This window comes from Aulonocara stuartgranti (genome assembly GCF_965226115.1).
Source record: "Aulonocara stuartgranti genome assembly, chromosome: 20".
In the NCBI taxonomy this organism is placed as follows: domain Eukaryota; kingdom Metazoa; phylum Chordata; class Actinopteri; order Cichliformes; family Cichlidae; genus Aulonocara; species Aulonocara stuartgranti.
Window position 1 is genome coordinate 4,851,566 of NC_138956.1, and position 23,667 is coordinate 4,875,232.

Below are 23,667 nucleotides of genomic sequence, written 5' to 3' on the forward strand. Positions count from 1 at the left end.
CACGCACACACACACACACACACACACACACACACACACACACAACCTGTTGTGACACAGCCCCAAACTCCACCCCCTTTTACTCACACACAGTAGTGACTCTTCACCCTCCCTACTTCTGCCTCAGTACAAGTCTGACTTCAGCAGTGAGCGCACCACACGTCTGGATTAGACCCATCCATCACACAGGGAGTTTACAGCGTATCTACACAGAGGCGCAGAGCCCGACACAGGAAAGCAGCATGGGGAGCAGTATGTCATGTGTCCCCCAGCACAACTTCAGATTCTCCAGCAAGAGTTTCATACGCAGAAACAGGTAAGAACTATTCAATCTCTCCGGGTGTTCATACTGTACTTGTGTCGGTGTGTAAACAGAGTCATGCCCTTGACAGCAGATTGTTATTTTAGACACTGGCTTTCACCCGGAAGGTATTCTTGGTATTTCTTGAGGGTTTGAGAAGTGGGGTTACACAGAGGTTGTGCATTTTGTGGGGCCAGGTTCAGGATCATAATACAGAATAGTCCCGGAGTCGTGCCTGAGCAGCCTGTCCGTCTGGCCAACGGTGTCAATGATCCAGTTACCATTTGCCTCCTCTTTGCATCTCTGTGAAGATGATCTGCCAGCTGTCGATTACTCTGTTTTCCCTCCAAAAGATGAACACACACACAAAAACCAATCCAGACTTGAGTATTAACGTATTAATTTTGAGCTGTTATTCTTAAATGATAAGGTTTAGTCTGCTAAGTTAGTACATGACTACGTGACTATGGAGATGGCTGGCTTACACTTGGTTTTCTACCTGGTTTTCTTTTAATCCCCCAGGATTATATGCCTGGGCATGTTACCCTTGATTCAGCCTTGCTAGACCATCACATCTGGTTCTAATTCACCACTGCTTCTATTCTTCATCTTCTGACTAACGATTCAGGATGTAGTTTGGTTAAACATCTCATGTAGCTTTAAAGTTTTTTTTAAAATAAAAAGATGAGCATTGCGACCCTAAAAAGACCGTTGGTTTTAAAAGCTCAGCGGCTCAAACTTGGACAGTGATACACCTTCCAGGCAGGATCACTGGATCAGGATGAACAATACAGTCAGTGTTCCATTTTTCTGTTACCGTACAACCTCTTTGTGTTGGAGAATCAGGCCAGGCTCAGGTATTCCCTGAAGAAAAGGGGAGTGAATGGTGCTGAATGCCACAGCAGTGACTTGGAGAATGTTGGGTGTGCAAATCCACTACCTGTCTATTATCTACAACACATTCCTCTGCCACCTTGCAGATACAGATTACATCACAATGTAGGACCATTATATTTATTCACTGCGCATAAATGCATTTTAGAAAGTTTTATTTTTTTATTGTTCAATAGGCACTAATAAATAATTAATTCTGCACATGGACGTCCTGGACGGACAACCCTTGATTCCCAGCATAAAAACAAAAGCCTGCATTGTTAAACTGAGGACACTGGCACACATATGTACAGATAAGCAGATAAACTACAAGCGGAAGCTGTAAAAGCAGTCTCTAAAGCCTTATCTTTGCAGTGTGGGAGCTTCCTCGTGAAGATGTGACACAAATGGTAATAGATGAGGGTCATGCAAAACAAAGAGAGACATTGAATGCTGATTTTTCCCTGTGGATATCCTCGCTATCACAAACACAAGACTCAGTTGTTCTTATCATTTAAAGGGCTGGCACTGACAGAGTGGGAGCCAGGCATGTGGATGCTGATTGATTTAGGAGACAGACAACGTGATTTAAACTAAAGTGTGACTTTGGAAGGAAAAGCTTTGCTATAACAAACATTAGATTTAGGTTATTTCACTAACTGTACATAGGAGACTATATTGGAATCCTTATAGGCGTGAAGTTGATTGGGAAATAAACCAAACAGCTAAACATGGATTAGGCGGTAAACACTGGAGAGTGAGTATTAACACATAGTTTTCCTTTCTCATGACAGCAGTCGCTTGTTTCGCAAGTATAATCCCCAGGAGGGACAGGAGAAGTCCAACAGCATCATAAATATCCTCTGCACTGTCACCCCGAGGAAGGTACGTACCTCCATCAGCTCTGAAAACATAACGTCATTCATCTACATGCCAAACAGAACTGCTCGGCTGTGGTTTTCAAGCCCTGTGCCAATCTTTCTGACTTTAAATTCAGGTCTGACTGCTTTACTGCTGACATGCCCGAACTAATATTGTGACTTGTTGGTTGCAGGAAATGTCCCCTAAAGATCTGCAGACGATAGAAAACATCAAATGGGATCCTCCGTTTGCTTACGACCCGATCAGCGGCTGGAAGAAGAGCAGCATCAATGTGAAGAATTATGGACGGATGATTCACAGCTCCAAAGTTCGTTTCCGCTTCCTCCACTGTCAGGTGAGCGCAGCAAAGCACCTTTTTTTTTTTTTTTTAAATGACCATGTGTCGCAATGTCAGGAACACAGCTGTAAAAGAAAACAAAGATTATACTGCAACTACCTCGTTGCGGTTAAAGTCATGTCCAACAATGGCCAAGCCTATGGTGACACATCATGCCAGTCATCCCTGTGCGAACCCAGTGAGTGTCAGAAGCCGAAAAAACAAAAAAACAAAACAGGTGGAGATTAACAGGATGTGGCTGCAGCCACCAAACACAATGAAACTCGCTGCCGGCTTTGACACACTGGTTGGCTGCGAAAGATCCAATACGTTTTCCAAAAAGAGAACCGCAGCCTGTGTTTGGACATGCTTGCATAGGCTGTGGTTGTGCAACAGCTTCATGAGAAAACCTCAGGGTACAGAGAGAGTGTGTCTGATCCCAGGCACAGATAGAGGACTTGCTGGTGGGAACTGCAATTTGTCAAAGTTGTGACACAACAGCTCTGTCAATAAGCGTAAAAAAAATTAATTGAAGGAATGACGTCACGGTGGGAAAAGAACATACTGTGCAGTAAAGAGCAAAATAATACTGTAACAAGACGGTGGGCACTCAGTGAATCAGAGGAAAACGCTTGAGTAAGATGGTGTGATACAAAATAAACAGTAATAACGTGCACCTCCGCACGGGCCTTTATGCATACACAGCTTCATTTACCTGCAACCGGAGATTGCAGTTTTAATGCAGAACAGTAATCCTCACAGGTGGGATAGATTTTACTACACGGCACATTTGGCTCATCTTCTCTTACTGTCTCTTCAGGATATACACGACTGCTACCTGGATCTGTTCCAGACACACCTTCATTTTGTTTCCAACAACACAACCGGACTGACATACCAGGTGAGTTTTCAAAATTCAAGCAACATTATCAACAATCCCTTCCTTTAAATCCTCACGATTTCAGGTTAGATGTAAAAAAAAAAAAGATTGTCATTTCATCATACGCTCTGACATAGATCCCCCTGTCAACCAGCACTTTGTTGGTAAACAGAAGGTATGATTACGTGTCTTCACCTGCCTCATAAAACGTGAGCAGCCATTAATCATCAGTAGCTACCGCCAATTAAACCCCTTCTCTAAAAGAGACAGCTAAGCACCTGTGTGCAGTATTAGTCAGGCTTATAGAGGACGGAAAATGGAAGTCAGACATGAATACATCATTGGCTTCCAAGACTGACCTCACTGTCATGGTGAATAATTTTTGGTTAAGAACTAGAGCTGAACAGATGGCTCAAACAGATCATATAGCAGCTCTGATGATGATGCAGTGAACGGTTTGTAGTTTATGAATGTTTGTGTGCAAGTGAAGAGAATAGAATAGCTCTTTATTGTCATTGTGCATGCACAACGAAATTGTGGGTCAATACCAATAGTACACAGCAGGAATAAACACAAAACGAAAGAAATATATGCTCTAAAAATAAGAGAAAGGCACACATTAGAGAACAAGTTGCAAAGTGAAATGAGTGAAAAGCGCCATGACTGAAGTTGTTTTACTGTTTATGTGCAGGGGACTCTTCCGTTGAAAGAGCTCACTATCTGCAGCCTGCAGCAGAACTGCAATCACAGCCAACCCCAGGAATTCGCCTTTCAAATAAACGGTATGTTTGACTTCAGTAGAAAGGACACAAGTGGTTGCTGGCATTGTGCCGTGGTATCCAATAATGCTGTTTTGTTTCTTTGGCTTTGTGGAATTTAGGTAATTGATCACTTAGACTGAAAATGTATGACGTAGAGCTGTGGATAGCTCTTTTTGATGATGAGACAGACTGACACAATTTTTATTTATTGTTTTAATCTTCTGTTGTGTGGTCAGCTGTGTCGAACCGCCTCATCAGTTATAGATCAAAGTAAAAATTCTCCTCTCTTTAGAAAAGAAAACCCCCCACTATTTCCAGACTGCAGCATTTCCACTGTTATCACATTCTGGGGATTCAAAGGTCCCGCAATCCCTCTCACCTCTTCACCTCCTCTCAAAACCGAGATGAACCAGAGCTGAGCCCCCTCCGCCTTCGGTCAGGGAGGGCCAAACTGGCCTTAAATACCCTGCTTGTTAGACAACAGGTGCACTTCAGCCGGCCCAGCTGTTGAGCAGAAAAGCCCAGCTACCGCTCTTAACCTTGTCACCGCCTATAATCTATGGTGCCACTTTCCAAAAACTGCTCAGGTTAAGGCTTGCTGAAATGCCACTTAGCTTTTGAACTTTGAATGGGCAAGAAAAAAAAAAGTATCCGAAAGTTTCTTAAATTAAAATCACAAAAAGCTGTTGTGGCTACGTAGCTTTTGTAATAGCACAGGAAATAAAAACGAGAGAAGTGGACTGGACTTTTATATCTGCTGCCAGAATATTGACATTCTCCGGTGTTGCTCTTTCACGCTTTTGGTTTTGCAATTTCCCAGATCAAGCCTGTTATTCAACACTGTTGTTTTTTATTGGTTGGTTTTAAACTTCGTTAACCTTCCCCAGGGCACAGCTGCCCGGAAACATTTGGAGGAAGCGTGAGGAAGTTCTGAGTCAAAAAGGGAGAGCTGATGTACATCGGTTCTCTGAGGGAGGCCGACGTCTTCCTCTCACTGAGTCGAAAATGCGCTGTCGATGACTTAGAGGGGTGACCGTGCAAAAGCAACACAAGAGGATGTGTAAAAATTCCTGGAAGCTTTTACACATGTAGCTGTGAACACAAGATGTTTATTGTGGCACATTTTCAACAACAGTCAATGACCTGACTGACTGAAAGCCGGGAGAGACGTTTTCGTAATGTTTGCGTTGCTTGAACTTAAAAAAAAAAAGAGGAAAGATTTGAGGGAGTGAAAAAGATAACTTTAAGTTTTAGGGAGTGCTGTGGTCACGGTCTAAAATTAAGACCTGCAGTGAAAAGAAAGTCAACACAAGACTCCAGACGAGCTGCTTATTAAGGGAGCAGTCAACATGTTCACGGTTCCAGACGATTACAGTAAAAAGCCAGTGGACGGGAATGAAATAGACTACCTATCTGTGCTGGTTATCTGTGGTATGTGTGGGACTGATAGGTAGAGGGAGATTCCAGATCTATTCATCCCAGGTCCTGTTCATTCCTTCTGGATAAGCACTGTGTGGGAAGGAAAATCTCCTACAATCCTTAAATACCAAACACAGCAGGTCAGAGGGGTTTTTCCAACATAGGTCTTACATGTGGTTGACTGTCCTGAACATGTGTTCACATTTATGGCCCTTATTGCATAACGCCTCACAACATCAAAGCAGGCAGACTGTGGACATGAATAATCTGCCACTGTGAGATAAAAAAAAAAGGGCTTAGAAAGAGGAAGCGGTTTACATTTTTGACCTGTGACCTTTTACATCCTGCAGGCGTCAGCTTGAATCCCATCATCGTCTACTTCGCCAACCAAGAAGAAATGGACATGTGGTTTGGGCTGCTCAGAGAAAACATTGAAGCTAATGGAGGAAATGCAACGTCACCAGAAAACTGCACTAGAGTGAGAGTAAGTTCATCAGCCTCGCCTGTGGTTTTTTGGCCTCTGTATGTGTGTGTGTGTTCTTAAGTCACACATTGAATTAGCCAGAAAATACTTTGGCTTCAGTCCTGGCTCATAAAACAGGATGGGTGCGTGCGTGTAGATGTAGGTGAGTCAAGTGGGTCACTCACTGCTGGCTCTCCCTGAGGCTTCGATACTAGGGAGTGGCCTTGACCGCATCATGGCCTACATCAAACTAACCCTCACATCTGTGCAGGGGTAAAGTGCTGACTCTACACCCACAGGTGGGGAATTAGTTGATAAAACACGTGAATGTGGATGTATCACGAAAAAAAAGAGAAAAGAAACAGAGTCATGAGTTCTTTAAAACGGTGTTGGCGTACAAGCCGGGGAAGGAAGGCAGACGAACACGATTATGTTTCAGGAAAAGCCGAGCTTTTCTTATATTTACTCAGGTGATGATCCGACTCACCTAACTCATCTCTTGTTTACTCACTCGTGTAGCTCAACAAGGACAACTCTCTCGAGGGAAGAGAGGAGCTGAGAAATTCCATCAACAGAGAGCCAATCCACGAGTGGGAAGGCTCACAGCGAGACAGCCTGGGCACCATCACCTATGTCACTAAGGTGCGACTGCAGCACCTGCCCTGCCTGGTACGTCACCTCTGCTTCTTATCAAGACTGAATCACTGCTATGGGTCACTTGCCTAATACTGTACAGACGGTAACAAATGATACATTCATGTTTTCAAACTCTGAGAATTTTTCCCATGATTATAGTCAGGATAACATCAGCCCTTAATCTAGGTGACTCACATAGTTTTCACATTGCGCAACACAAACACAAACATCAGCTCAACAAAATGTAAGGAGTGAATGAAAAGGGTGGAGTCTATATGTGTATATAATGTCCTTCAGCTCCTTTTTGTTTCCTGTCATGGTGCACCAGCAGTGCGAGACACCTGCAACCTGGTTGCTCCTGAAAAACATACAAGAAGACAAAAAAAAAGTACCGCAAACAGGGCTTCGTTTAGCAGCCAATAAAAAAAAAACAGTAGTCATGACACAACTTGCGTGGATCTCTGCAGTTTATTTTCTGTGGGAAAAAATCGGCAGTCCCATTGAAGTGCTTGAGATTTAGGGCCTGGGTGTGTGAGAGGCATTTGCTGGGCTCACGCAGTGACTCGACTCACCTCACAGCTGGAATGTCAGCTGTCTATCCAGACACGCCCTCCGAGAGAGAGAGAGAGTGAGAGAGAGAGTGGAAACATAAACCGTCCCTCTGCCGCACCTTTAAATCCCCCCACTAACTGGTTCTGAGTGGAGATCCTACTGAGATTTAAAGTGTACCTCTCACAGCGCCGTATTAAAAGATAATGTCGCTGGTTTTGTTAACGTTCGCACAGGTCTTATGGTTGTGTTTGCACCGGAGGTTATTCGTATCTTATCACTGCTTGAGTTATCAGGGCTTGCCTTCTTACCTTCAGAAGTAAGGTAAAAGACCCAATGGAGAACAATACAGAGAAAACCCAACAATCAAGTGCAGGAATAAAATGTAAATATTAAAACACCAGGAATAAACAGTACACAGGGGAAATATATACAAACAGGAGGCATACATACAAATCAAGTGAAAGGCACACATGGTAAAATATGTAAACAAGATATACAAAATTGGGAAACTATGCAAAAATGTTGCTTCTGGTTGAAAAATAATATAAATTCTCAGCAAAAGAAAACCACACGCTTCATAAATCTCTCTGTCCTCAGGAGCAGAATGACAGGCTGCTGGTGATGTACCCATCGACCCTGATCATCCTATCAGAGGAGAACGACGGGCTCTTCTATAAGGTGAGGTTGACCCCTTTCTGATGTTCAAATGAGTCACAGGCTAAATGCATCTGACATATTAAGAGTGTGCACGAGAAAGTTGTGTTAACCTGTTGCTATACAATTGCAGGGAAAACTTCCGCTCAACATGATTACAGTGACCACGCCCTGTCAAGACGTCAAGCCCAACACCTTCATGATTGAAGGTAAACACTGTGAATCAGTGCACTGCTCTTTAGTCATATGCATGTTAAAGAGATTTTAATGAGCCTGCATTCTTATGCATGTTTTTGTGCTAAGTGCCCTTTTCCATGAATCTGCTAGCGTCACAGAGTGTAACCCCCCCCCCATATGAATGAGCTGGTTTTATCCCTGCTGAATGACAATCTTGCTATAGCACATTCCAGTGAGCAAGTGGACCGAATGACAGGCTTTGTCCTCCCCTCCTCTCTTCCCAGGCAAGATGATCAACCCCATAGTGGTGTCCTGTCTGGACAGGACCGAGTTCTGCGACTGGATCCAGCAGTTCAAAGCTGCTGACGTGCCTGTTCTCAGCCCCCCGCCTCCCGTCTATGACATCATCTACACCCCGACGAAGACAGAGGTGAGGCCTGCTTTCCTTGCTTTCAGGGGACAAACATAATTAAACTGACCACAGCTGCTATTAAGAGAGCTATCTCTTGTGAAAATATGGGTGGAGTGAATTAAAGTATGAGTCTGGCCTTGCCTCTTTTGTAAACTAACACTCAGCATGATTATATACTTGACTTCCTCTATTTTTGCTACTGTGTTACCAATTTAACAATTTACTGTAGGTCTAGACATGACCAAAGTCTGAAAGATTTATTCACAGTCGCTTGCTTTACATATTTAATGCGTGCTTTGTGCCCTTTAATCTCCAGGCCCCTCAGTTTGACAGGTGGAGTGGACACAGCCAAGGAAGAATGGAGTCTGTTAAGTCTAGCCAGCCCCCAAGTGGACGAGGATCCCGAAACCTTCAGTTCCCAATTTTTGACGAGAACCCTCTCACCCCTGGGTACTCCGAGCCTCGTTGTGTAAGTCGGCTGTGTGCTACTTCTCAATCATGAGTGTTCAAGTGATCTAATAGACTTAATCGCACGCACCAATATTTGCACAGATATAAATATGGTCAGAGTTGTGAAAAAAAAAAAGCCTGTGTTTGTTTTGTTGGAGCTGAGCAACCAGATGCTTTCTTTCACAAAGTTAATTATTAAGCAAGGTGTAGAGACCAAAGTGCTCCTGTTACAAAGGCTCCGGTGCTGATCCTCAGGCCTTCAGCAAAGAAAAGGAAAGACAGAACAAAGTCATTTTCACTCAAATGATGCCTATCTGCGAAAACTATAGATTTGGAGTCATAAGAGACCTTTAGCTTCTGCTTCAGCAGTTTCCTAATCATTCTGCATTATCAGGACATTTGACCAAACTCCTCCAGGAAAGGGGGGGCGGGTCCTGTAAGCTGCCTGCCTATCCAATTAGCTAAAGTAGAGCGTGCTGCACGCCCAGATGCTAGTGTTCAGCTTCAGATCTAAGGCACAAATTAAACAGAGACATTTTTCTCTCACACTTACATGACACTGTTTGCTAAAAACACGAGCAAACAGAAGCTAAAGAGACAGTCTGTGCTGGCACATGTGATCTAAAGCTCCAGTTCTTGGCTGACTTTTGTCCTTTGGGTGTGTTGTCCTTACAGTACAGTTCCAGCCGTCCTTCTTCGACTGAGACTGCCCAGCTAGGCAGCAGAAGCAATAGCATATCTTCCCACACGAGGCCCGAGCGTGACCTACGACCTTTGTCGGTGCACTACTCATCCCCTCAGCACAGCTCCTACCTCCAGCCTGCAGAGAGCTCCAAGCTGTCTCAGCTCTACAGCATACCCTACTCTGCCCAGCACCGGGCCAGCCCGCAGCGGTTGGAGAAAGCTCCACTTGTCAAGGTAATTCAGTCTGGCGTCTAACTCGATAACCGAATATTCCCTTTGAGACCGCTGACGTATTTTACGTGTCATGTGTGCAGTAACCTAAATAGACACCAGGCAATAGACTGAGACATGCATATGGTGTTAACAAATGGAGTAACACTGCCACTTAGGCTGGTTGAAAGATCAATTTAATCAAAGATGCAAGGAATGAGATCTCTCTTAGAGTTTATAAACAGAGCTTAAGCCAGTCTGGTGCACTCTACTGCTCCACTGGTGCAGATCTGGAATAAGTCACAAAGACACAATCACACTGTAACACTTACAACTAATTGTGGATTAGTTGATTTTTCTACTTCCTGTGTCTATTGTTACAAATGCAAGGAAATTTCTCCTTACTGTAAAGCTAACTCCTGCCTCTGTTTAAATCCTCTCCAGTCTAACAGCTGGAGCACTCCTCAGACATCCCTGAAGTACTCCCTTGACATCTCCCAGCGCCACTCGGATATGTGTGCCCCACGACAACCCTTGTCGCCTCTCTACGATGAGCCCTGCACCCCCGAAATCTACTCCTTGGAAGAGGCCAGGCCAGTGGTAAGTGGGCCAATGATACTGGATCCACAGGTTCAATTTACACCTGCACAGCCTGTCTGATATCAAGCAGTGCAAACACCCATAAACACATGAGTATTTGGTCATATGATAACTCTTTTTTTAGAGCATGTCAAATCTTCTATAGAAGTTTAAACGTTTTAAATTGTGATTTAGCCAACCAGTCATTTAATTATTTTAGTTTGGCCTAATTTACTAGTGCAGTAAAATATTCAGTTTTACTGCACTATTCCTCTTTATGAAGTCATCATTTATTTTATTGGATACATTTACTGTCCACTGTAACTGAGGAATGTTGCAACTTTTGTGCTAAAAATGCACATCTTATTTCTTTGTTTCTTAGCCGCGGCTCTGGCAACAGCTGAATCAACAGCAGTACCACCACCAGGAACCCCAGATGCTGCCCTCCTCCTTCCAGCTCCACGACCCTCCTATGGGTGGACGCGGCAGGAGAAGCCTGGTCCTGACCAACTCCCAGGGCCACGCTCTGGACCTGGAGATGGACACACCTGAGAACCAAGCGCAGCAGAGAGCAGAGGCTGTGTCGAGGCTAAAGCTGCTGCCTGTGCCAGGTCAAATGCAAGAGCAGGTGAGAGGCACAGAGATACTCATCTCCCAGGACACTCCGGTTTCTGGAATGCAGTAGTGCAGAGTGAAATGATAAACTGTATGGTAGCACAGCAAGTGTGCTGCAGGTGATATTTAAACAGGTTCAGAAGAAACACACATTTTTAAGAAACCATGAGGATGTTTGTTGTAACTGATCACAGGAAGTAACTGTCTCTGTTTTCACATCTGCTGACAGATACTTCACCCGTCGAGCTCTGCCAGAAAGCCTGCTCAGATGCATTATGGTTACTCACCAGGTAAGAATTAAAGGCATGCAATCAATAGCCAAATAAAACATTCCTTTTATGTTTAGAACGCCTGCGTGTCATTTTTGTGCTCCTAGCCCAGATAGGAAATGTTTTCATTTCATCCTGTGAACAAAGATACAGAGCCCCTTTTTTTCTTTGTGGAGAAACAATGGAGACTCTTTGAAATCTCCAATCTCAAAGTTTGAGCTATAAAAGTCAGCACTGTGAGCCTGTGTGCCTAAAAGGACACACAACATTGGCCACGCTCCAACCACACTGTAAATTCAACACTGTGCGCACTTTGGTGTGATTAAACTCCCGGGTCTGTCAGCAGGTAGACGGAAGGTTAAAGGTTGCAGATTTGAAGGTGTAGGAAATGTGCAAATGTGCCAGTGAATTAGAGCTTAGTGTCGCTCTAAATATGCTGGTGCAGTTGTCCCAACAGGGTGAAGCTCAGTGTAAGAGAACACTGCTCAACAGATTGGATTTATAACCCCACTGTGACTGACAGCACACAACTGCTCACACAGGCTCTGCTATCGTTGATGAAACAAGACTAGGAGTTCTCTGGTCAGTCCAGATTATCTGATTATCCAGATAAACTAGTAAACATGATTTTACCAGGTGATTTTATTTGACGGGCTGCACGTTTTTTACTATTGACCATAAATAACAAGAGAAGGTGGTGCAGCAGGGATTATGCAGCTCTACTGGTTTTTACAGTAAGACCATATTTTGGGACAATGCACATAACACCATAATTACTTTGGGACTGTTTCCAAGTTTACTTAAACAGGGTGAGGTTTGCTTTTTGCTGTGTGAAACTACAAGTATGTTAATCGTCTTCAATTCTTATAGGTCGCAATTCATACCTCGAACCCGCAGAACCAGATGACCAGGAAGTAGACTATGACAACATTTGGGAGTTCGACTGTGATACAGGAATGATCCAGCCAACGGCTGGAATTTCAACAGACTGGACAGGATTAGACTTCGGGGCCAGAGGGCTTGGTGCCATGGCAACACCACAGAGATGGTCATAAAACAAAAAGGATGGCCCGGCGCTCGTCTGGACGTGTGCAAACAACAGATCTCTATCAGGGGGATAATAAAAGCCGGCAAGCACAGCAAGCATCGTGCTGGTCCCACTGTGTACAGTAGGAACCAACAAATCCCAGGAACTGCTTTGTTAGACGTCGGGCAGTTGAGCAGAGGAATGACGGGATGAAGCAAAACGTTATGGAGGTGGCAAACAAAGGCTTCAGTTGTCTGTTTAATATGTAGCATTTGTGGAAGGAGACAGTAGAGGATGCTGTACATACTGTGTAGCTTGAATAATATTTTCTAAATCTGCTATATGCTGTAAGTGCACTGTCATTGGTTTTATCTGTAGTAAACCCAGTTTCTTTTTAAAAATATTTATAGGTTTTTCAAACAGGCTGTTCATTTCATATTATACTGTAATGTGTAATGTTATTAAAGCATTCCATCAGGGCTTGTTATAGTAAAGAATATATGTATATTTTTGTAAATCTTGTACACTTATTTTATTGTGCTATACTGTCAAGGCAAATAGATGTGGCTGTAACTGACTAATATTGACTTAATAATAATAATAATAATAATAATAATATCAGAGGTGCACAGTACTGATACCTCTGTGGCTTTTTTTCATTTTTGTTTGAGGTGCTTATTTATATTTGGAAATAAAAGTGTTAAAAGTTTCAGTATATTGTGTCTGTTTTGTCCTCTTCTGCATATAGTAATAGGAACACTTTAAAGGTAATAATTTGTCAAAGTGTCTTGGCTTTAAATAAAATTAATAGTGAGTGGTGAAGGATTGGTTTATATTAGAACGTGAGAAAAATAACAGTGTAAGAATAAAACAAGTCTTTTTATGCAAACCTTATGTTGTAAAACAGGTTTTCTGCAGTCTGCACACACTAGCTCACCAGGTGCCTCTTTCAAAGTCTAGTAAGACACCATTTAGTTTCCATGTAGGCAAATAATAAACAACAGTTTACCTGTGATTAATAGATTGTACAGTGCTTTGGAAAAATCATGTGACCGCTCTAATTTCTTTACATCTTGTAGCAAAATGTGGTGCAATTGACTGAAACATGCAGGCATACACGGAAATACAGTAAATGATTTAAAAACAAGAGTTTCAGGGTTAGAGTTGTACAATTATAACCAGTTTTAAAAGTCAGTATTTTGTATGAAAATCCACCTTAGTTGGTGCAAAAATACTATTTTATATCTGTCTTTTCTTTAGTATTTTTCCTGGATTTAATTAATAAAATGATTGTAAGCTATGAGAAACTAGATTTCTGCTAGTAACAAAGTGCCTGAAGATACAATTTAAAGCTATTTGCTAAGTTGTCTGTCACGCGTAGACACAACAGTGATTCATCACTATTAGGCAGCTTTTTCATGCTCAAATGATTCATAAGTCAGTGTTAACTGGCTCAACAAACAACAACAACAAAAAGATTCCTTTGAAAAATCAAGAGAACTTTGAAACACTTGGAGTTTATGGTCCAGTGTTGCCCCCTGCTGGACAAAACGTCTTGACAGAGTGCTCTTTGAATACCAACAATACTGACCAAACTTTTAAACTCTTTAAATTTAAACAGTATATTAAAATACATTGTGATATAAGCTTAGTCTTATATTTCTGTACTGATTTATCGGCAGTATTTTGTTTATTCTAGGGAAGAAAGACATTGTAAATCACACAGCTGCGTCCAGTTACATGAGTTTATGTCGCCATCTAGTGTTTAGAAAGGTTTGCGTGCACGTCTGCTTTTTCAATAACACACACAGCACACAACCTACACTGTTTACTTTAGTTCAACTGAAAGGCATCACTGCCATTATCATCAACATCCACAGCTCAGTGCAACATATGACAACAGTATACAGATCTCTGTCATTAACATAAAATACCATTCACATAATATATAATATACATATAACTGATACTGGCACAGAATGCTGTCCCCCTTAAATAAATTATGCTTCTGAATGGGAGCGGCTACAGTGGCAAATCTGTAAAATACAATAACTGTGAGTAAGAATATTTTAAAAGTTTGGTTGATTTAAATAGAAGCATCTGCTACCAAAAGTCATGTAATGGAAACAAGTTTGTGTAAATTTCTCCTGAATCTCTACAGTCTCTCACACTAATCCACTTATCACTCATCACCTCCAAGCTTGCTTCACACATACTTATGCATCTGATTTTTCTAAAGCCTTCTTTCAGTCAGATGAGCTTGCCTCATCTTGCCTTTGGTCGTTTCATTTTTTTTTCTGAACACTTTCGGATGTTAAAGTTTCACTCAAGTTAAATAACTGCTCTTAAAATAAACACTTTCTCTGGAAAGCTCAGTGAGACGTAAGATCAGTAATCACAGTGCAAACGTGTTTCAACAATCCGCCGCGGACTTTCTGGAAAAGATGGATCACTTCAGCCTCGACATATTTAGAGGCCGAGAGGTGAAGGAGCAGGCAGCGCCCTGCGGTGCAGTTTCGTTTCACAGCCGGCCGCCTCCGCTTTGACGTACTTACGCAGGTATCGAATGGCTGACAGGGCACTTACATTGGCCAGCAGAACTGTGTGGAAAATGCAAGTGAAAAAGTGAGTAATCCTGTTGCTAAAATCCAAGTTTCAGTGTGTCAGGACTTGAAGCGCAGTCACTTAATAAGAACCATTTTGTAATTTCAGGAAAAGGAAATTTTCTGTGGTATTAAACACCCGGATGCTGCACACGTACCAGCCTTCCAAGCATCTCCGACTTGTGGATTTGCAGTCTTCAGCACCCACGAGGCAAACGCAATGCAAACCAGACACATGTCTGACTGTTTGAGCGGCAGGAATGGGGCATCCAACCCTTCAAAGACAGAAATGTTTTGAGTGGGTAAGCTGTTCGTGCAAATGCAACACACAAGAATGGAACAACCATGTACAAAGAAATCCATTTGTGTTTGGCAGCTGTAAATAAAATCCCACCAAGTTTGGCCTTCCTCTGCTCTCACACAGTGCCCCAGTAAACCTCGAAACACCTGCAGACAGTTCACTTCTAGGAGTATATAAGTATATATATATCTAGTGAGTATTTGTGACCTTAAAGATAACCCTCATGGGTAAGCAAAAGAGCTCAGATATCATATAGCATATTAATTAAATGCATTGGAGGAGGAGAGGGATTTACACATAAAGACTCATGAATAAATATGAGGTAATTTCATTTCCTTCACAGCCAAACACAATTACAGCCGGCTTAGAGCTCAGATATGACGCTCATTGAGTGAAGTCAACTTATCACGCACTACCATTCCCCTTAGCTTCACTCCTGCGTGCCTGCAGTCCAGTACGGATCGTGTGACAGCTGAGGAAAGAGAATCTGTCCCAGTCAGGACTGTAACAGCTGACCGAGCAGTGGACATGTCCAACGTTACAGTCGTCCACATGTGAGGAAAACAAAAAAGAGCTTAACTAAACCTGATTTAATGAAAAATAGTCTATTAGTTTTGGTTTTTTGTCTGGAGGCCTCACAGAGATGCAATCTGTTGGACAGGTTCATACAGTTAGAGCAGTCTTCATCTTACTCTTCGAAACATCTTTTTTAAGTTTAAGTGTGTCACTCTAAGATACTGTAATACAGAATTTTTTTCACTTTTCCATTGAGGCTGGAGTGGAAAACAATATCAGGTCCAGCATACTGTAGGTGAAGTGTTCAGAAGACAACTGGACTCTATTCACCTCCTCTGGGCTGTGTTTGCTGCCTCGTTCAGGAGATTTTGGCTGATCACAGGCAGTGTTGGTCAAGTTACTTGAAAAAAGTAATCAGTAACTAATTACTGATTACTTCCCCAAAAAAGTAATCCCGTTACTTTAATGATTACTTATTTTCAAAGGTAATTAATTACTTAGTTACTTAGTTACTTTTAAAAAACACGATTTACAACCTGAATAGGTGATAAAGCAACAGATCTTTCAGCCCAATTCTACTTTTTCTGCATAATCCATCATACAAAATGTAATCAAATGGAAAAGTCTCTTTTTTAAACTTGTTTTATTAGTTTTAATCTTTTAATTTTTTAACTTTAAAATTTAATTATATGCAACATTCTCTGACTGGAAGAAATTTGTTTAATATTTAAACACATTCCAGCACATAAAATATATATATATATATTTTGTGTTTACACTCACTCTTTCAAGTAGATGCAAGTAAAACACAGCAGAAAATAAATAAAATCAAAGACTAGCGGTCCTTTTGCTCTATTTTCACCTGTAAAGCAGGACTGCGGGTAGGCGGAGGTTTACCCTGGTGTAGGTGTGCCACAGCGGTCAGTGGAAGAATCCGCGAGTTTCTCTGTGAGTTTCCCATTACGTCATAGCGCACTCGGTGCTTGCTTGGAAGTTTATGGGTTTTTTTTCGCTGTAAAAAGAAGTTTTCTTCCTACGCGCAGCAGACGCTAATGTTTTTGTCACTTTTTATGGAGTCAAACTCAAAGTAAAGTCAGTACTTCCACGCACTTGATATATTATCCATTGTTGATCTGCACACAGCTGTTGTCATGAACGTCACACTTGCTTACATCACTGTCATGAGACGTTCTCCCAAAAACATCACGGTTTTAGTAACGCAGTAACGCAGCGTTCCTACGGGAAAGTAACGGTAATCTATTTACTGTTTTTGCAATAGTAATCCCTTACTTTACTCGCTACTTGAAAAAAGTAATCGGATTACAGTAACACGTTACAAGTAACGCGTTACTGCCCATCTCTGATCACAGGTCATTTTAAGATTTGAAAGCAACTGAGTGCTGCTTTGTGCAACGATGACAAATTTAGACCCCTATCTGATACGTGGACATGTTTGTAAAATCAGATGGTTAAGCTGGGAGAATATAAAGAATGAATGAGGGGAAAATGCATTTTCTGTCTTTTTTCCCTTTCAACTTCTTACAAAAAATAAAGGCAAATTGAATCATTTACTTGGAATTTCAGTGAAGATGCTACTGAGATCTCATCTCTTTACTTTTTTAAATCAAACCAATCCAAACTGTTATGTCTGAAATCCAGGATACATACTGAAGATTCGACCACTGCACATTGCAATGAATCTCATAACCTAACGCATTTCCACGGTTACTGTGTGCATCGTTGTGTTAAAGTGGACTTACTTGGATTTGAAACGGCCGTCTGCAGGTCTTCGTATCTGAAAGGCTGCTGTGCTAGTTGGCTGACTACCCTGTCCTCAAAGTGGTAGAGCAGTGGATCAGGAAACATCACGTCTTCATTTCCCAGTGCATTCAGAGAAGAAACTGTCCTTGCATGAGAACCGCCCCTTTGTCTCGCAGGTACGAGAGACAGAGAGTGCGACGCCTGGTTTTGGACTGTAGATGCTGAAAAATGTATGTTCCTGAAGGAGAATGTTGTTTTCCAGAAGAAGTTTTGTCTGAGGTTGTTCTCTGCAAAGAAATCATCATACATGTCTTTAGAAATATGAGATGAGCTCGCCTTGCGGCTGAACCTGGTAAATACCCTGACAGGACCGGTGTTATCCTCTTCATCGGATTCCGACTCGTCAGATGAGGATGATGAGGCAAAGAAATAATCATAAGCTTCCGGGAACTGGAATTTTCTGTTAGCTGAGCGAGAGCTGGAAAAGATAGGAACTGGCTTGTCTTTGGTCTCATCTTCAGTTGCGATGAGCGGATAGAAGAAGTTTTCTGTGTCGAACTCAGAGAAAAAATGATCATACGTTTCAGGGACTGAATTCCCGTCATCGTAGAAGGTGGTTAAGTTATCTGCAGCTGGTTGGCTGGGAGCAGTTTGTTTCCCTCCAAAGAAGTACTGAAATATATCTATGAGAGAGATGCTGTAACTGTCTGTCAGAGAGGAAGGCAGAGGATCTGTGCCTTTGTCTTGCTTAGGCAAGACATACTCTGCTTTCTGAGATTCTCCTTCATCTACTGTTTGTAAAGTTTCACATTTCTGCGTGTAGCTAAATGACTCAGACTCGAGTGCACGTAAGTTGTGCACGCTGATATTTTTGGAAATCTTTCGGAGGGACTTTTCAGCCTTTTCTGAGAGGAAAGGTCGAGAAGTGTCGCTCACAGATGTCAGCATCACATTTTCAGGGTAAATATCAGCACTTCGGCTCACGTGGGCTGATTCACTCTCCCATAAAACACTTCGTGAAGAGGAAAAATTGGCCGCGCTATTAGGATTAAAACATGATTCTACAGCATCGGGGAAACCAGAGGCGTCCTCGGTCGTTTGCTCGGGTGTGGACTCGTCTATTTGAGTGAAAAAGCCTGAATCTGCCATCTCCTCGTTTTCCTGTAACGGTGGGAGGGAGCTGGGTGGAGCAGCTTTGCTGATCATTCTCAAACCCAGAATGTCGTTTATTGTCAGCTTCTCCATCTCACTCCAAAAGGAAGACATAGCAAACACTGGATTCAGCACCCGTTCAGGTTTACATTCAGCTTCGGGTACCAAGATGGCATCTTCCGCTTTTCCCAACAACTCGCACACTGAGTCTGGGCTCTTGAGTCCAGATTTCTCGTCCCCCTTTTTTCCTCCATGACCTCCAGACTCTTGCTCGCTGACAGATGAACAGAAACTTGCTGGCATGTCTCTGATATTTCCATTTGACCGTGACTCTGTGTTCAGAGTACCGCAGGATGATACATTTGTGATATCTGAAAGACTTGTTAGTACATCTTCAGACACGGGTGATTTGGTTTCTGCTCGACTCTTGCTTGTTATCTGTGATGCCGCTAGTGTTTCTGTGCTTTTCTCTGAAATATCTAATTTGGGTGAGGTGTGAACCTCAAGAGGACACTCTGTATTCACACCTATACAGGGTGAACTTTTAGACAGAAAGCTTTCATCGGGCAAGGGATTAAAACTATCAGATGTAAATTGAGCGCTGATAACTTTGCAGGCAGAAGTTTTTAATTGCAGAGGTTTTGTGAGCAAGCCTTTTAAAGTCGAGGCTGTAGGTGGAGAATAGTCGGTGTTTGCCATTGTGCCGCTAAATTGGTCTGTGTTGTGAAACTCCTTTTCCAGCTGTTGTTGGGGCTCAGCCTCACTGGGACACAGTGTGGGCTCGTCCCCGCCAGAATTTCCAGCCTCCACAGCCAGGACTGACTTAGCGGCGGGTTGTCTGTCATTTTGGCCGACTTCCACAGAAGTAGCATTTGACTCTGAGCTCGATAAAAGACTATGAGTTACTGCTTTGACCTCTACAGCAGATGTGAGATTCTGTTCATTTTCAGGTGAAGTGACGGAGTGACGCCCCTCGACTTTTATGTCCCCGCTCTGACTTTCTCTGCCCATGTCTGGTTTACCATATTCACCTACTGTCATTAAAACTGGCAGTTTAGGATACATTTTCAGTCCAGCTGATTTTTCTTCCTGCGACTCGCTGCAAACCTCTGAGTTTGTTGCCACAGTAGCACTGCTGTTTGGTGCAGACGTTGCACTGTCATCAGTTTGACTCAGTGTGGTCGCTGAGCTATTGTTTGCTGAATTATTGTCGGATGTATCTGTACTCCTCCTCTGCCTGCCCACACTCTCTGACAAATATTGGTGCTGACTATCACATGGAGGATTAGAAGATATAATCACCGGGAAACTGCTGCTGGTCATTGAATATGGTGTTAGAAGAGATGTGAGATTTTTCTGTGGTTCGTTTAAATAAAACGACTTGATATCCTCAGAAAAGCAGAGACCTGTTCCTGCTTTTGACGGGCACTGCTCCTCCTCCGAGTCGCTCGGCTTGACTAAAACCTGCCTCTCGTATCCGTGCCCACCTTCGCCTTGCTCCACACTGAGCCGTCTCTTCTTTCTCCTCTTCCTCTTCATGGAAGCAGACGGAGATTCTTGGATCACTGCTTTGTTTGAACATGCTGTGTCTGACTGTGAAACAATAGGAGTTTGGTCTTCCTGCCATTTAATATTTGCCATGTCCAAATCACTGGCTAAATCAGTGGCACACTTTTTACAGAGGTGTTTCAACAATTCTTCCTCTTTAAAGTCATGTAGAAGTGCGCATGTCTGCACCTTGTTTGGTGTGGTCACTGAGCAGACGGCCGTGCACAGTGAGTCACGATTCCACTGCTGTACGTCGCTGACTCTGGGTTCTGTGCAGGCTTCCTCTCTGATGAATAACTCAGTTTCAGTTGATTTGTTAGTGTTGAGTACTGAGTTACTGGCTGCATGTTGCAAGGAAATGCTGGGGTCAGAGTGCACTTTTCTCAGTGTGTTTGTCTTTCTGATGGTGTCGACAGGCCTCTTGCTCTCTTTGCCAACTGCTGTTTCACCCCTGGCAGGCAGAAAGTTTAACTTTTGGATGTTTTTTGGCAGTGCATCTCTACTGGCCTGCTGCCCTTCGCTGCACCGCTCCGTCTCTTGTATTGCCTCACTGTTTTTTCCAAAGTTCACTCGGCTTGGCTCAGGCTCTGTCAGACTTTTCAGCCTTTCAAAAAACATATTGACGGACTGCAGGTGGATATCCTCCTCGCTGCCCGAGAGGACGCTCTCCATCCCTCCTATGCCGTGTTTGCTGAGGTAGTGTTCCACAGGAGAGCCCTCACAGTGCGGCGCCCCATCGATAGGGCGGTCAGTCTCAGAAAAGCCTGCGGTTAGATCGACTCTCTGAGCCCTCATGGCAAGAACAGACCCCGTGTCATCAATGTCACTCATCCCCGAATCTTCGAGACCTGCTAGCGATGGAGGAAGCAGATTACACTCCTCGCACTCTGCAAAGAAGCGCTCCCAGTCACGGTCACAGATTTCCACACTGTATTCAAACTCTTCCATTTTGCTTCAACTTCAACAAAACCTGCAAAATCAATTTAAAGAGCTGTCAAGTAAAACCCTTGTTATCAGGTAATATTAACATTTACAGATCTTGTCAGGATGACTAGCAAACTCTAATCTCAAATCAACTCATTAATAAAGCTGCTCATAAAAATACAAGGATATGAATTTTAAGTGCGCGTCATTTTCAATCCACAATTTAAATTGCAATGCAAATCATAAAACTAAAATGCCACAACTTACAACTTACTTATATTAAAATTACAGCATATAGAATTCAAATGTTTATGTGTTTTAGCTGTTTTGTTGTACTTTTACATCCAAACATGGTTCCTACCTGTCCTGATTCAAGCTGTCCTGCTCTGCAGGAGATGAAGGTCAAGGAAGTCTCTGCAGCACCATGCTGTACGTCCTCTGGTAGGTGTTCTTGCATGTGAGCATGCGACAAGGCAAGCCCCATGATCTGATAAATATAGAGCGGTGCTTCTGATCACGTAATACACGCAGTGTTCTCACAGCCGCCATCTCTAACAGAGGTATAACATTTCTGAACTTTAAATAGATTCTCCCCTGGCAAACTGCTAATCTGCTTTTAGAGTAGCTTTAATGTTACTGTTGTTTAATTAGCAGAAAAACTCTTGGCATATTTAATTAAAGTTACGTATGTTTTATTATTAATCCTGACTTTTGGTCAAATAAGTGTGCTTAAACCTCAGCAAGTAGCCGGAGTGGCTGGGAGCAGCTATAAAAGAGGTCCCTCAGCAGATATGGGTGTCATGTGAGGTGTGTGTCAGTCAGCTGATACCTCACTGTTGTGACATCATGGGGTGACAGCCAATATGAAACTTTCCCATGCAATGTTTCCAGCTAAGGCGAGCCAGAAAGACAGACGGAAGAAAGTGGCACAAATGACTTAGACGTCATTTGTGACTCTTCTGAGGCTGAAAATCAGAAATACAAAGAAAAAAATAAGATTGCTTTATCTGAGGAAATAAAAAAATATATAAAGATGTTTAAGAAAATAAATAAAGGTGCTTTATTGGCAGTTTCTAAAAACAATGCCAAAGGATCAAAACACAATTTAGTGAAAAATACACAGACCAATCCATACACTGATTAACTTCAATTTAAATAGTCTTAATAAATAATTAGGTGTTACATACAAGCACATGTGTGTGTCCAGGTCATTTATTGTCTGTCAGGTTATGGCATGTTAATATAAACTGTTCATCTGATGACTGATGTAAATATCGAATCAGCCAATCACATGGCAGCATTGAAATGCATTCAAACATGTAGACATAACAACTGCAACAACATGCAAACACAGCATACACAGAAGAGCATCTCTGAATCAAACTTTGAAGCAGATGAGCTACAGCAGCAGAAGACCACACCAGGTGTCACTCCTCCCAACTAAGAACAGGAAACCGAGAGTACAACTCACACAGGTTCACCAAAATTGGAGAAGATTGGACAAATGTTGTCTGCTCTCACGAGTCTCGATTTCTGCTGCAACATTCAGATGGTGGTTTCAGAGCTTGGCATAAACAACATGAAAGCGTGGATGCATCATGCATTGTGTTAACAGTTTAGACTGGCAGCAGTGATGGGGGAAACTTCCATGCTTTAAATTCAACATCCTGTCTGAGTATTGTTGTTGACCATGTCCATCCTTTTGTGACTGCAGTGTACTCATCTTCTGACATGTCATAAAGCTCTGATTATCTCAAACTGGTTCCTTGAACATGACAGAGAGTTCACTGGACTCAAATGGCCTCCACAGTCACCGCATCTCAATCCAATAGCTCACTTTTGGGATGTGCTGAGCTGTATGATGCTAGTACATCAATATAACCCAAAGTCTGTGAGGAATGTTAGAGGGTGTACGTTAAGTAACCAGATATTTCCTGTTTCCTTCTGATAAGAGAATTTTTAATTATGAGACCTCAATTAGCTTATTGAAATTTAGCAATACAGTTAAATTAGAGACTGCAAGCAGTCCTTGTGTCATTAGATAATTTACATTTCAATCTTTGTTTTAACCTCACCTGTCTAATAGTGAAGACAAGTTCTGTTTCCTTTATCGTGATTTTTTTGTGTGTTCCTTCCAACATAAAGCCTATTTCTTCGTTGCAGTGTTTTGATGGGCTTATTTGCATCGTGTTATCATTTGGTTTGGAGGGTGTCTTTAGGGCTGGATTTAGGGTGATTAACTTTGAGTGAATGTTAATTGTCAGTAAGATTTTGCCTAATTCTGCTCAACAGGCATTTGCTGGTGTCTTATGCTTTACTACCATATAACACAGGGAAGGACGACACTATGAAAAATTTTAAGTGAAATTTTTATTGGAATTTTAGCGAATGAACAGTTTCTCATACATTTTTTTTTCTTACATTTTCAGTTTTTCTACATAACAAAGAAACATTGCTGTAACAAAAAGAAGAAATCTGTCAGCATGACTCTTTGGGCTTAAGGTGTAAGAAATAAATGTCTAAAATTACAGAACATTTTTGCAACTCATTGCTCACACTGTCCTGTAATTAAAAAGCATTTTATTTAATTGACAGAATTCTGAAATCTACTACTGTAAAAAACAAACACACAAACAAAAACAGAATTACTTTAGTACAGTAACTTTTCTCTAATTTAACTGTTTATCTGTTACGTTGGTGTA

General features: G+C 42.2%; 2 protein-coding genes across 3 annotated transcripts; one reads left to right on the forward strand and one right to left on the reverse strand.

Moving 5' to 3' along the window:
• Window positions 1-206: 206 nt before the first annotated feature.
• Window positions 207-12,875, forward strand: plekhn1 (pleckstrin homology domain containing, family N member 1). 2 transcript variants are annotated; one of them, XM_082519466.1, is made up of 16 exons: window positions 207-316; window positions 1,969-2,059; window positions 2,229-2,390; window positions 3,193-3,273; window positions 3,944-4,034; window positions 5,783-5,916; window positions 6,415-6,564; window positions 7,681-7,761; window positions 7,871-7,946; window positions 8,199-8,344; window positions 8,643-8,795; window positions 9,452-9,694; window positions 10,115-10,270; window positions 10,632-10,877; window positions 11,094-11,154; window positions 12,004-12,875. In XM_082519466.1, exons 1-16 carry the CDS (start codon window positions 243-245, stop codon window positions 12,186-12,188), a joined length of 2,130 nt encoding a protein of 709 aa, XP_082375592.1. In that variant the 5' UTR covers window positions 207-242; the 3' UTR covers window positions 12,189-12,875. The 2 variants fall into 2 exon arrangements, with proteins under 2 accessions (XP_082375592.1, XP_082375593.1); XM_082519467.1 differs by having other exon boundaries at window positions 211-316; window positions 1,972-2,059.
• Window positions 12,876-13,973: 1,098 nt separating this feature from the next.
• On the reverse strand, window positions 13,974-21,405 carry perm1a (PPARGC1 and ESRR induced regulator, muscle 1a). The gene is made up of 4 exons (XM_082519285.1): window positions 21,327-21,405; window positions 17,341-21,011; window positions 14,922-15,038; window positions 13,974-14,760 (listed from the first exon to the last, which is right to left on the reverse strand). Exons 2-4 carry the CDS (start codon window positions 20,987-20,989, stop codon window positions 14,630-14,632), a joined length of 3,897 nt encoding a protein of 1,298 aa, XP_082375411.1. The 5' UTR covers window positions 20,990-21,011; window positions 21,327-21,405; the 3' UTR covers window positions 13,974-14,629.
• Window positions 21,406-23,667: the final 2,262 nt, after the last annotated feature.

Coding starts and splice junctions, on each gene's coding strand:
- perm1a (XM_082519285.1), bottom strand. CDS start 20,989: ATGGAAGAGTTTGAATACAGTGTGGAAATCTGTGACCGTGACTGGGAG. Junction 15,039..17,340: donor GACGGCCGTTTCAAATCCAA/GTAAGTCCACTT, acceptor CTGTCTTTGAAG/GGTTGGATGCCCCATTCCTG. Junction 14,761..14,921: donor CGGAGATGCTTGGAAGGCTG/GTACGTGTGCAG, acceptor TTTTCCACACAG/TTCTGCTGGCCAATGTAAGT.
- plekhn1 (XM_082519466.1), top strand. CDS start 243: ATGGGGAGCAGTATGTCATGTGTCCCCCAGCACAACTTCAGATTCTCC. Junction 7,762..7,870: donor ACGACGGGCTCTTCTATAAG/GTGAGGTTGACC, acceptor ATACAATTGCAG/GGAAAACTTCCGCTCAACAT. Junction 11,155..12,003: donor GCATTATGGTTACTCACCAG/GTAAGAATTAAA, acceptor CAATTCTTATAG/GTCGCAATTCATACCTCGAA.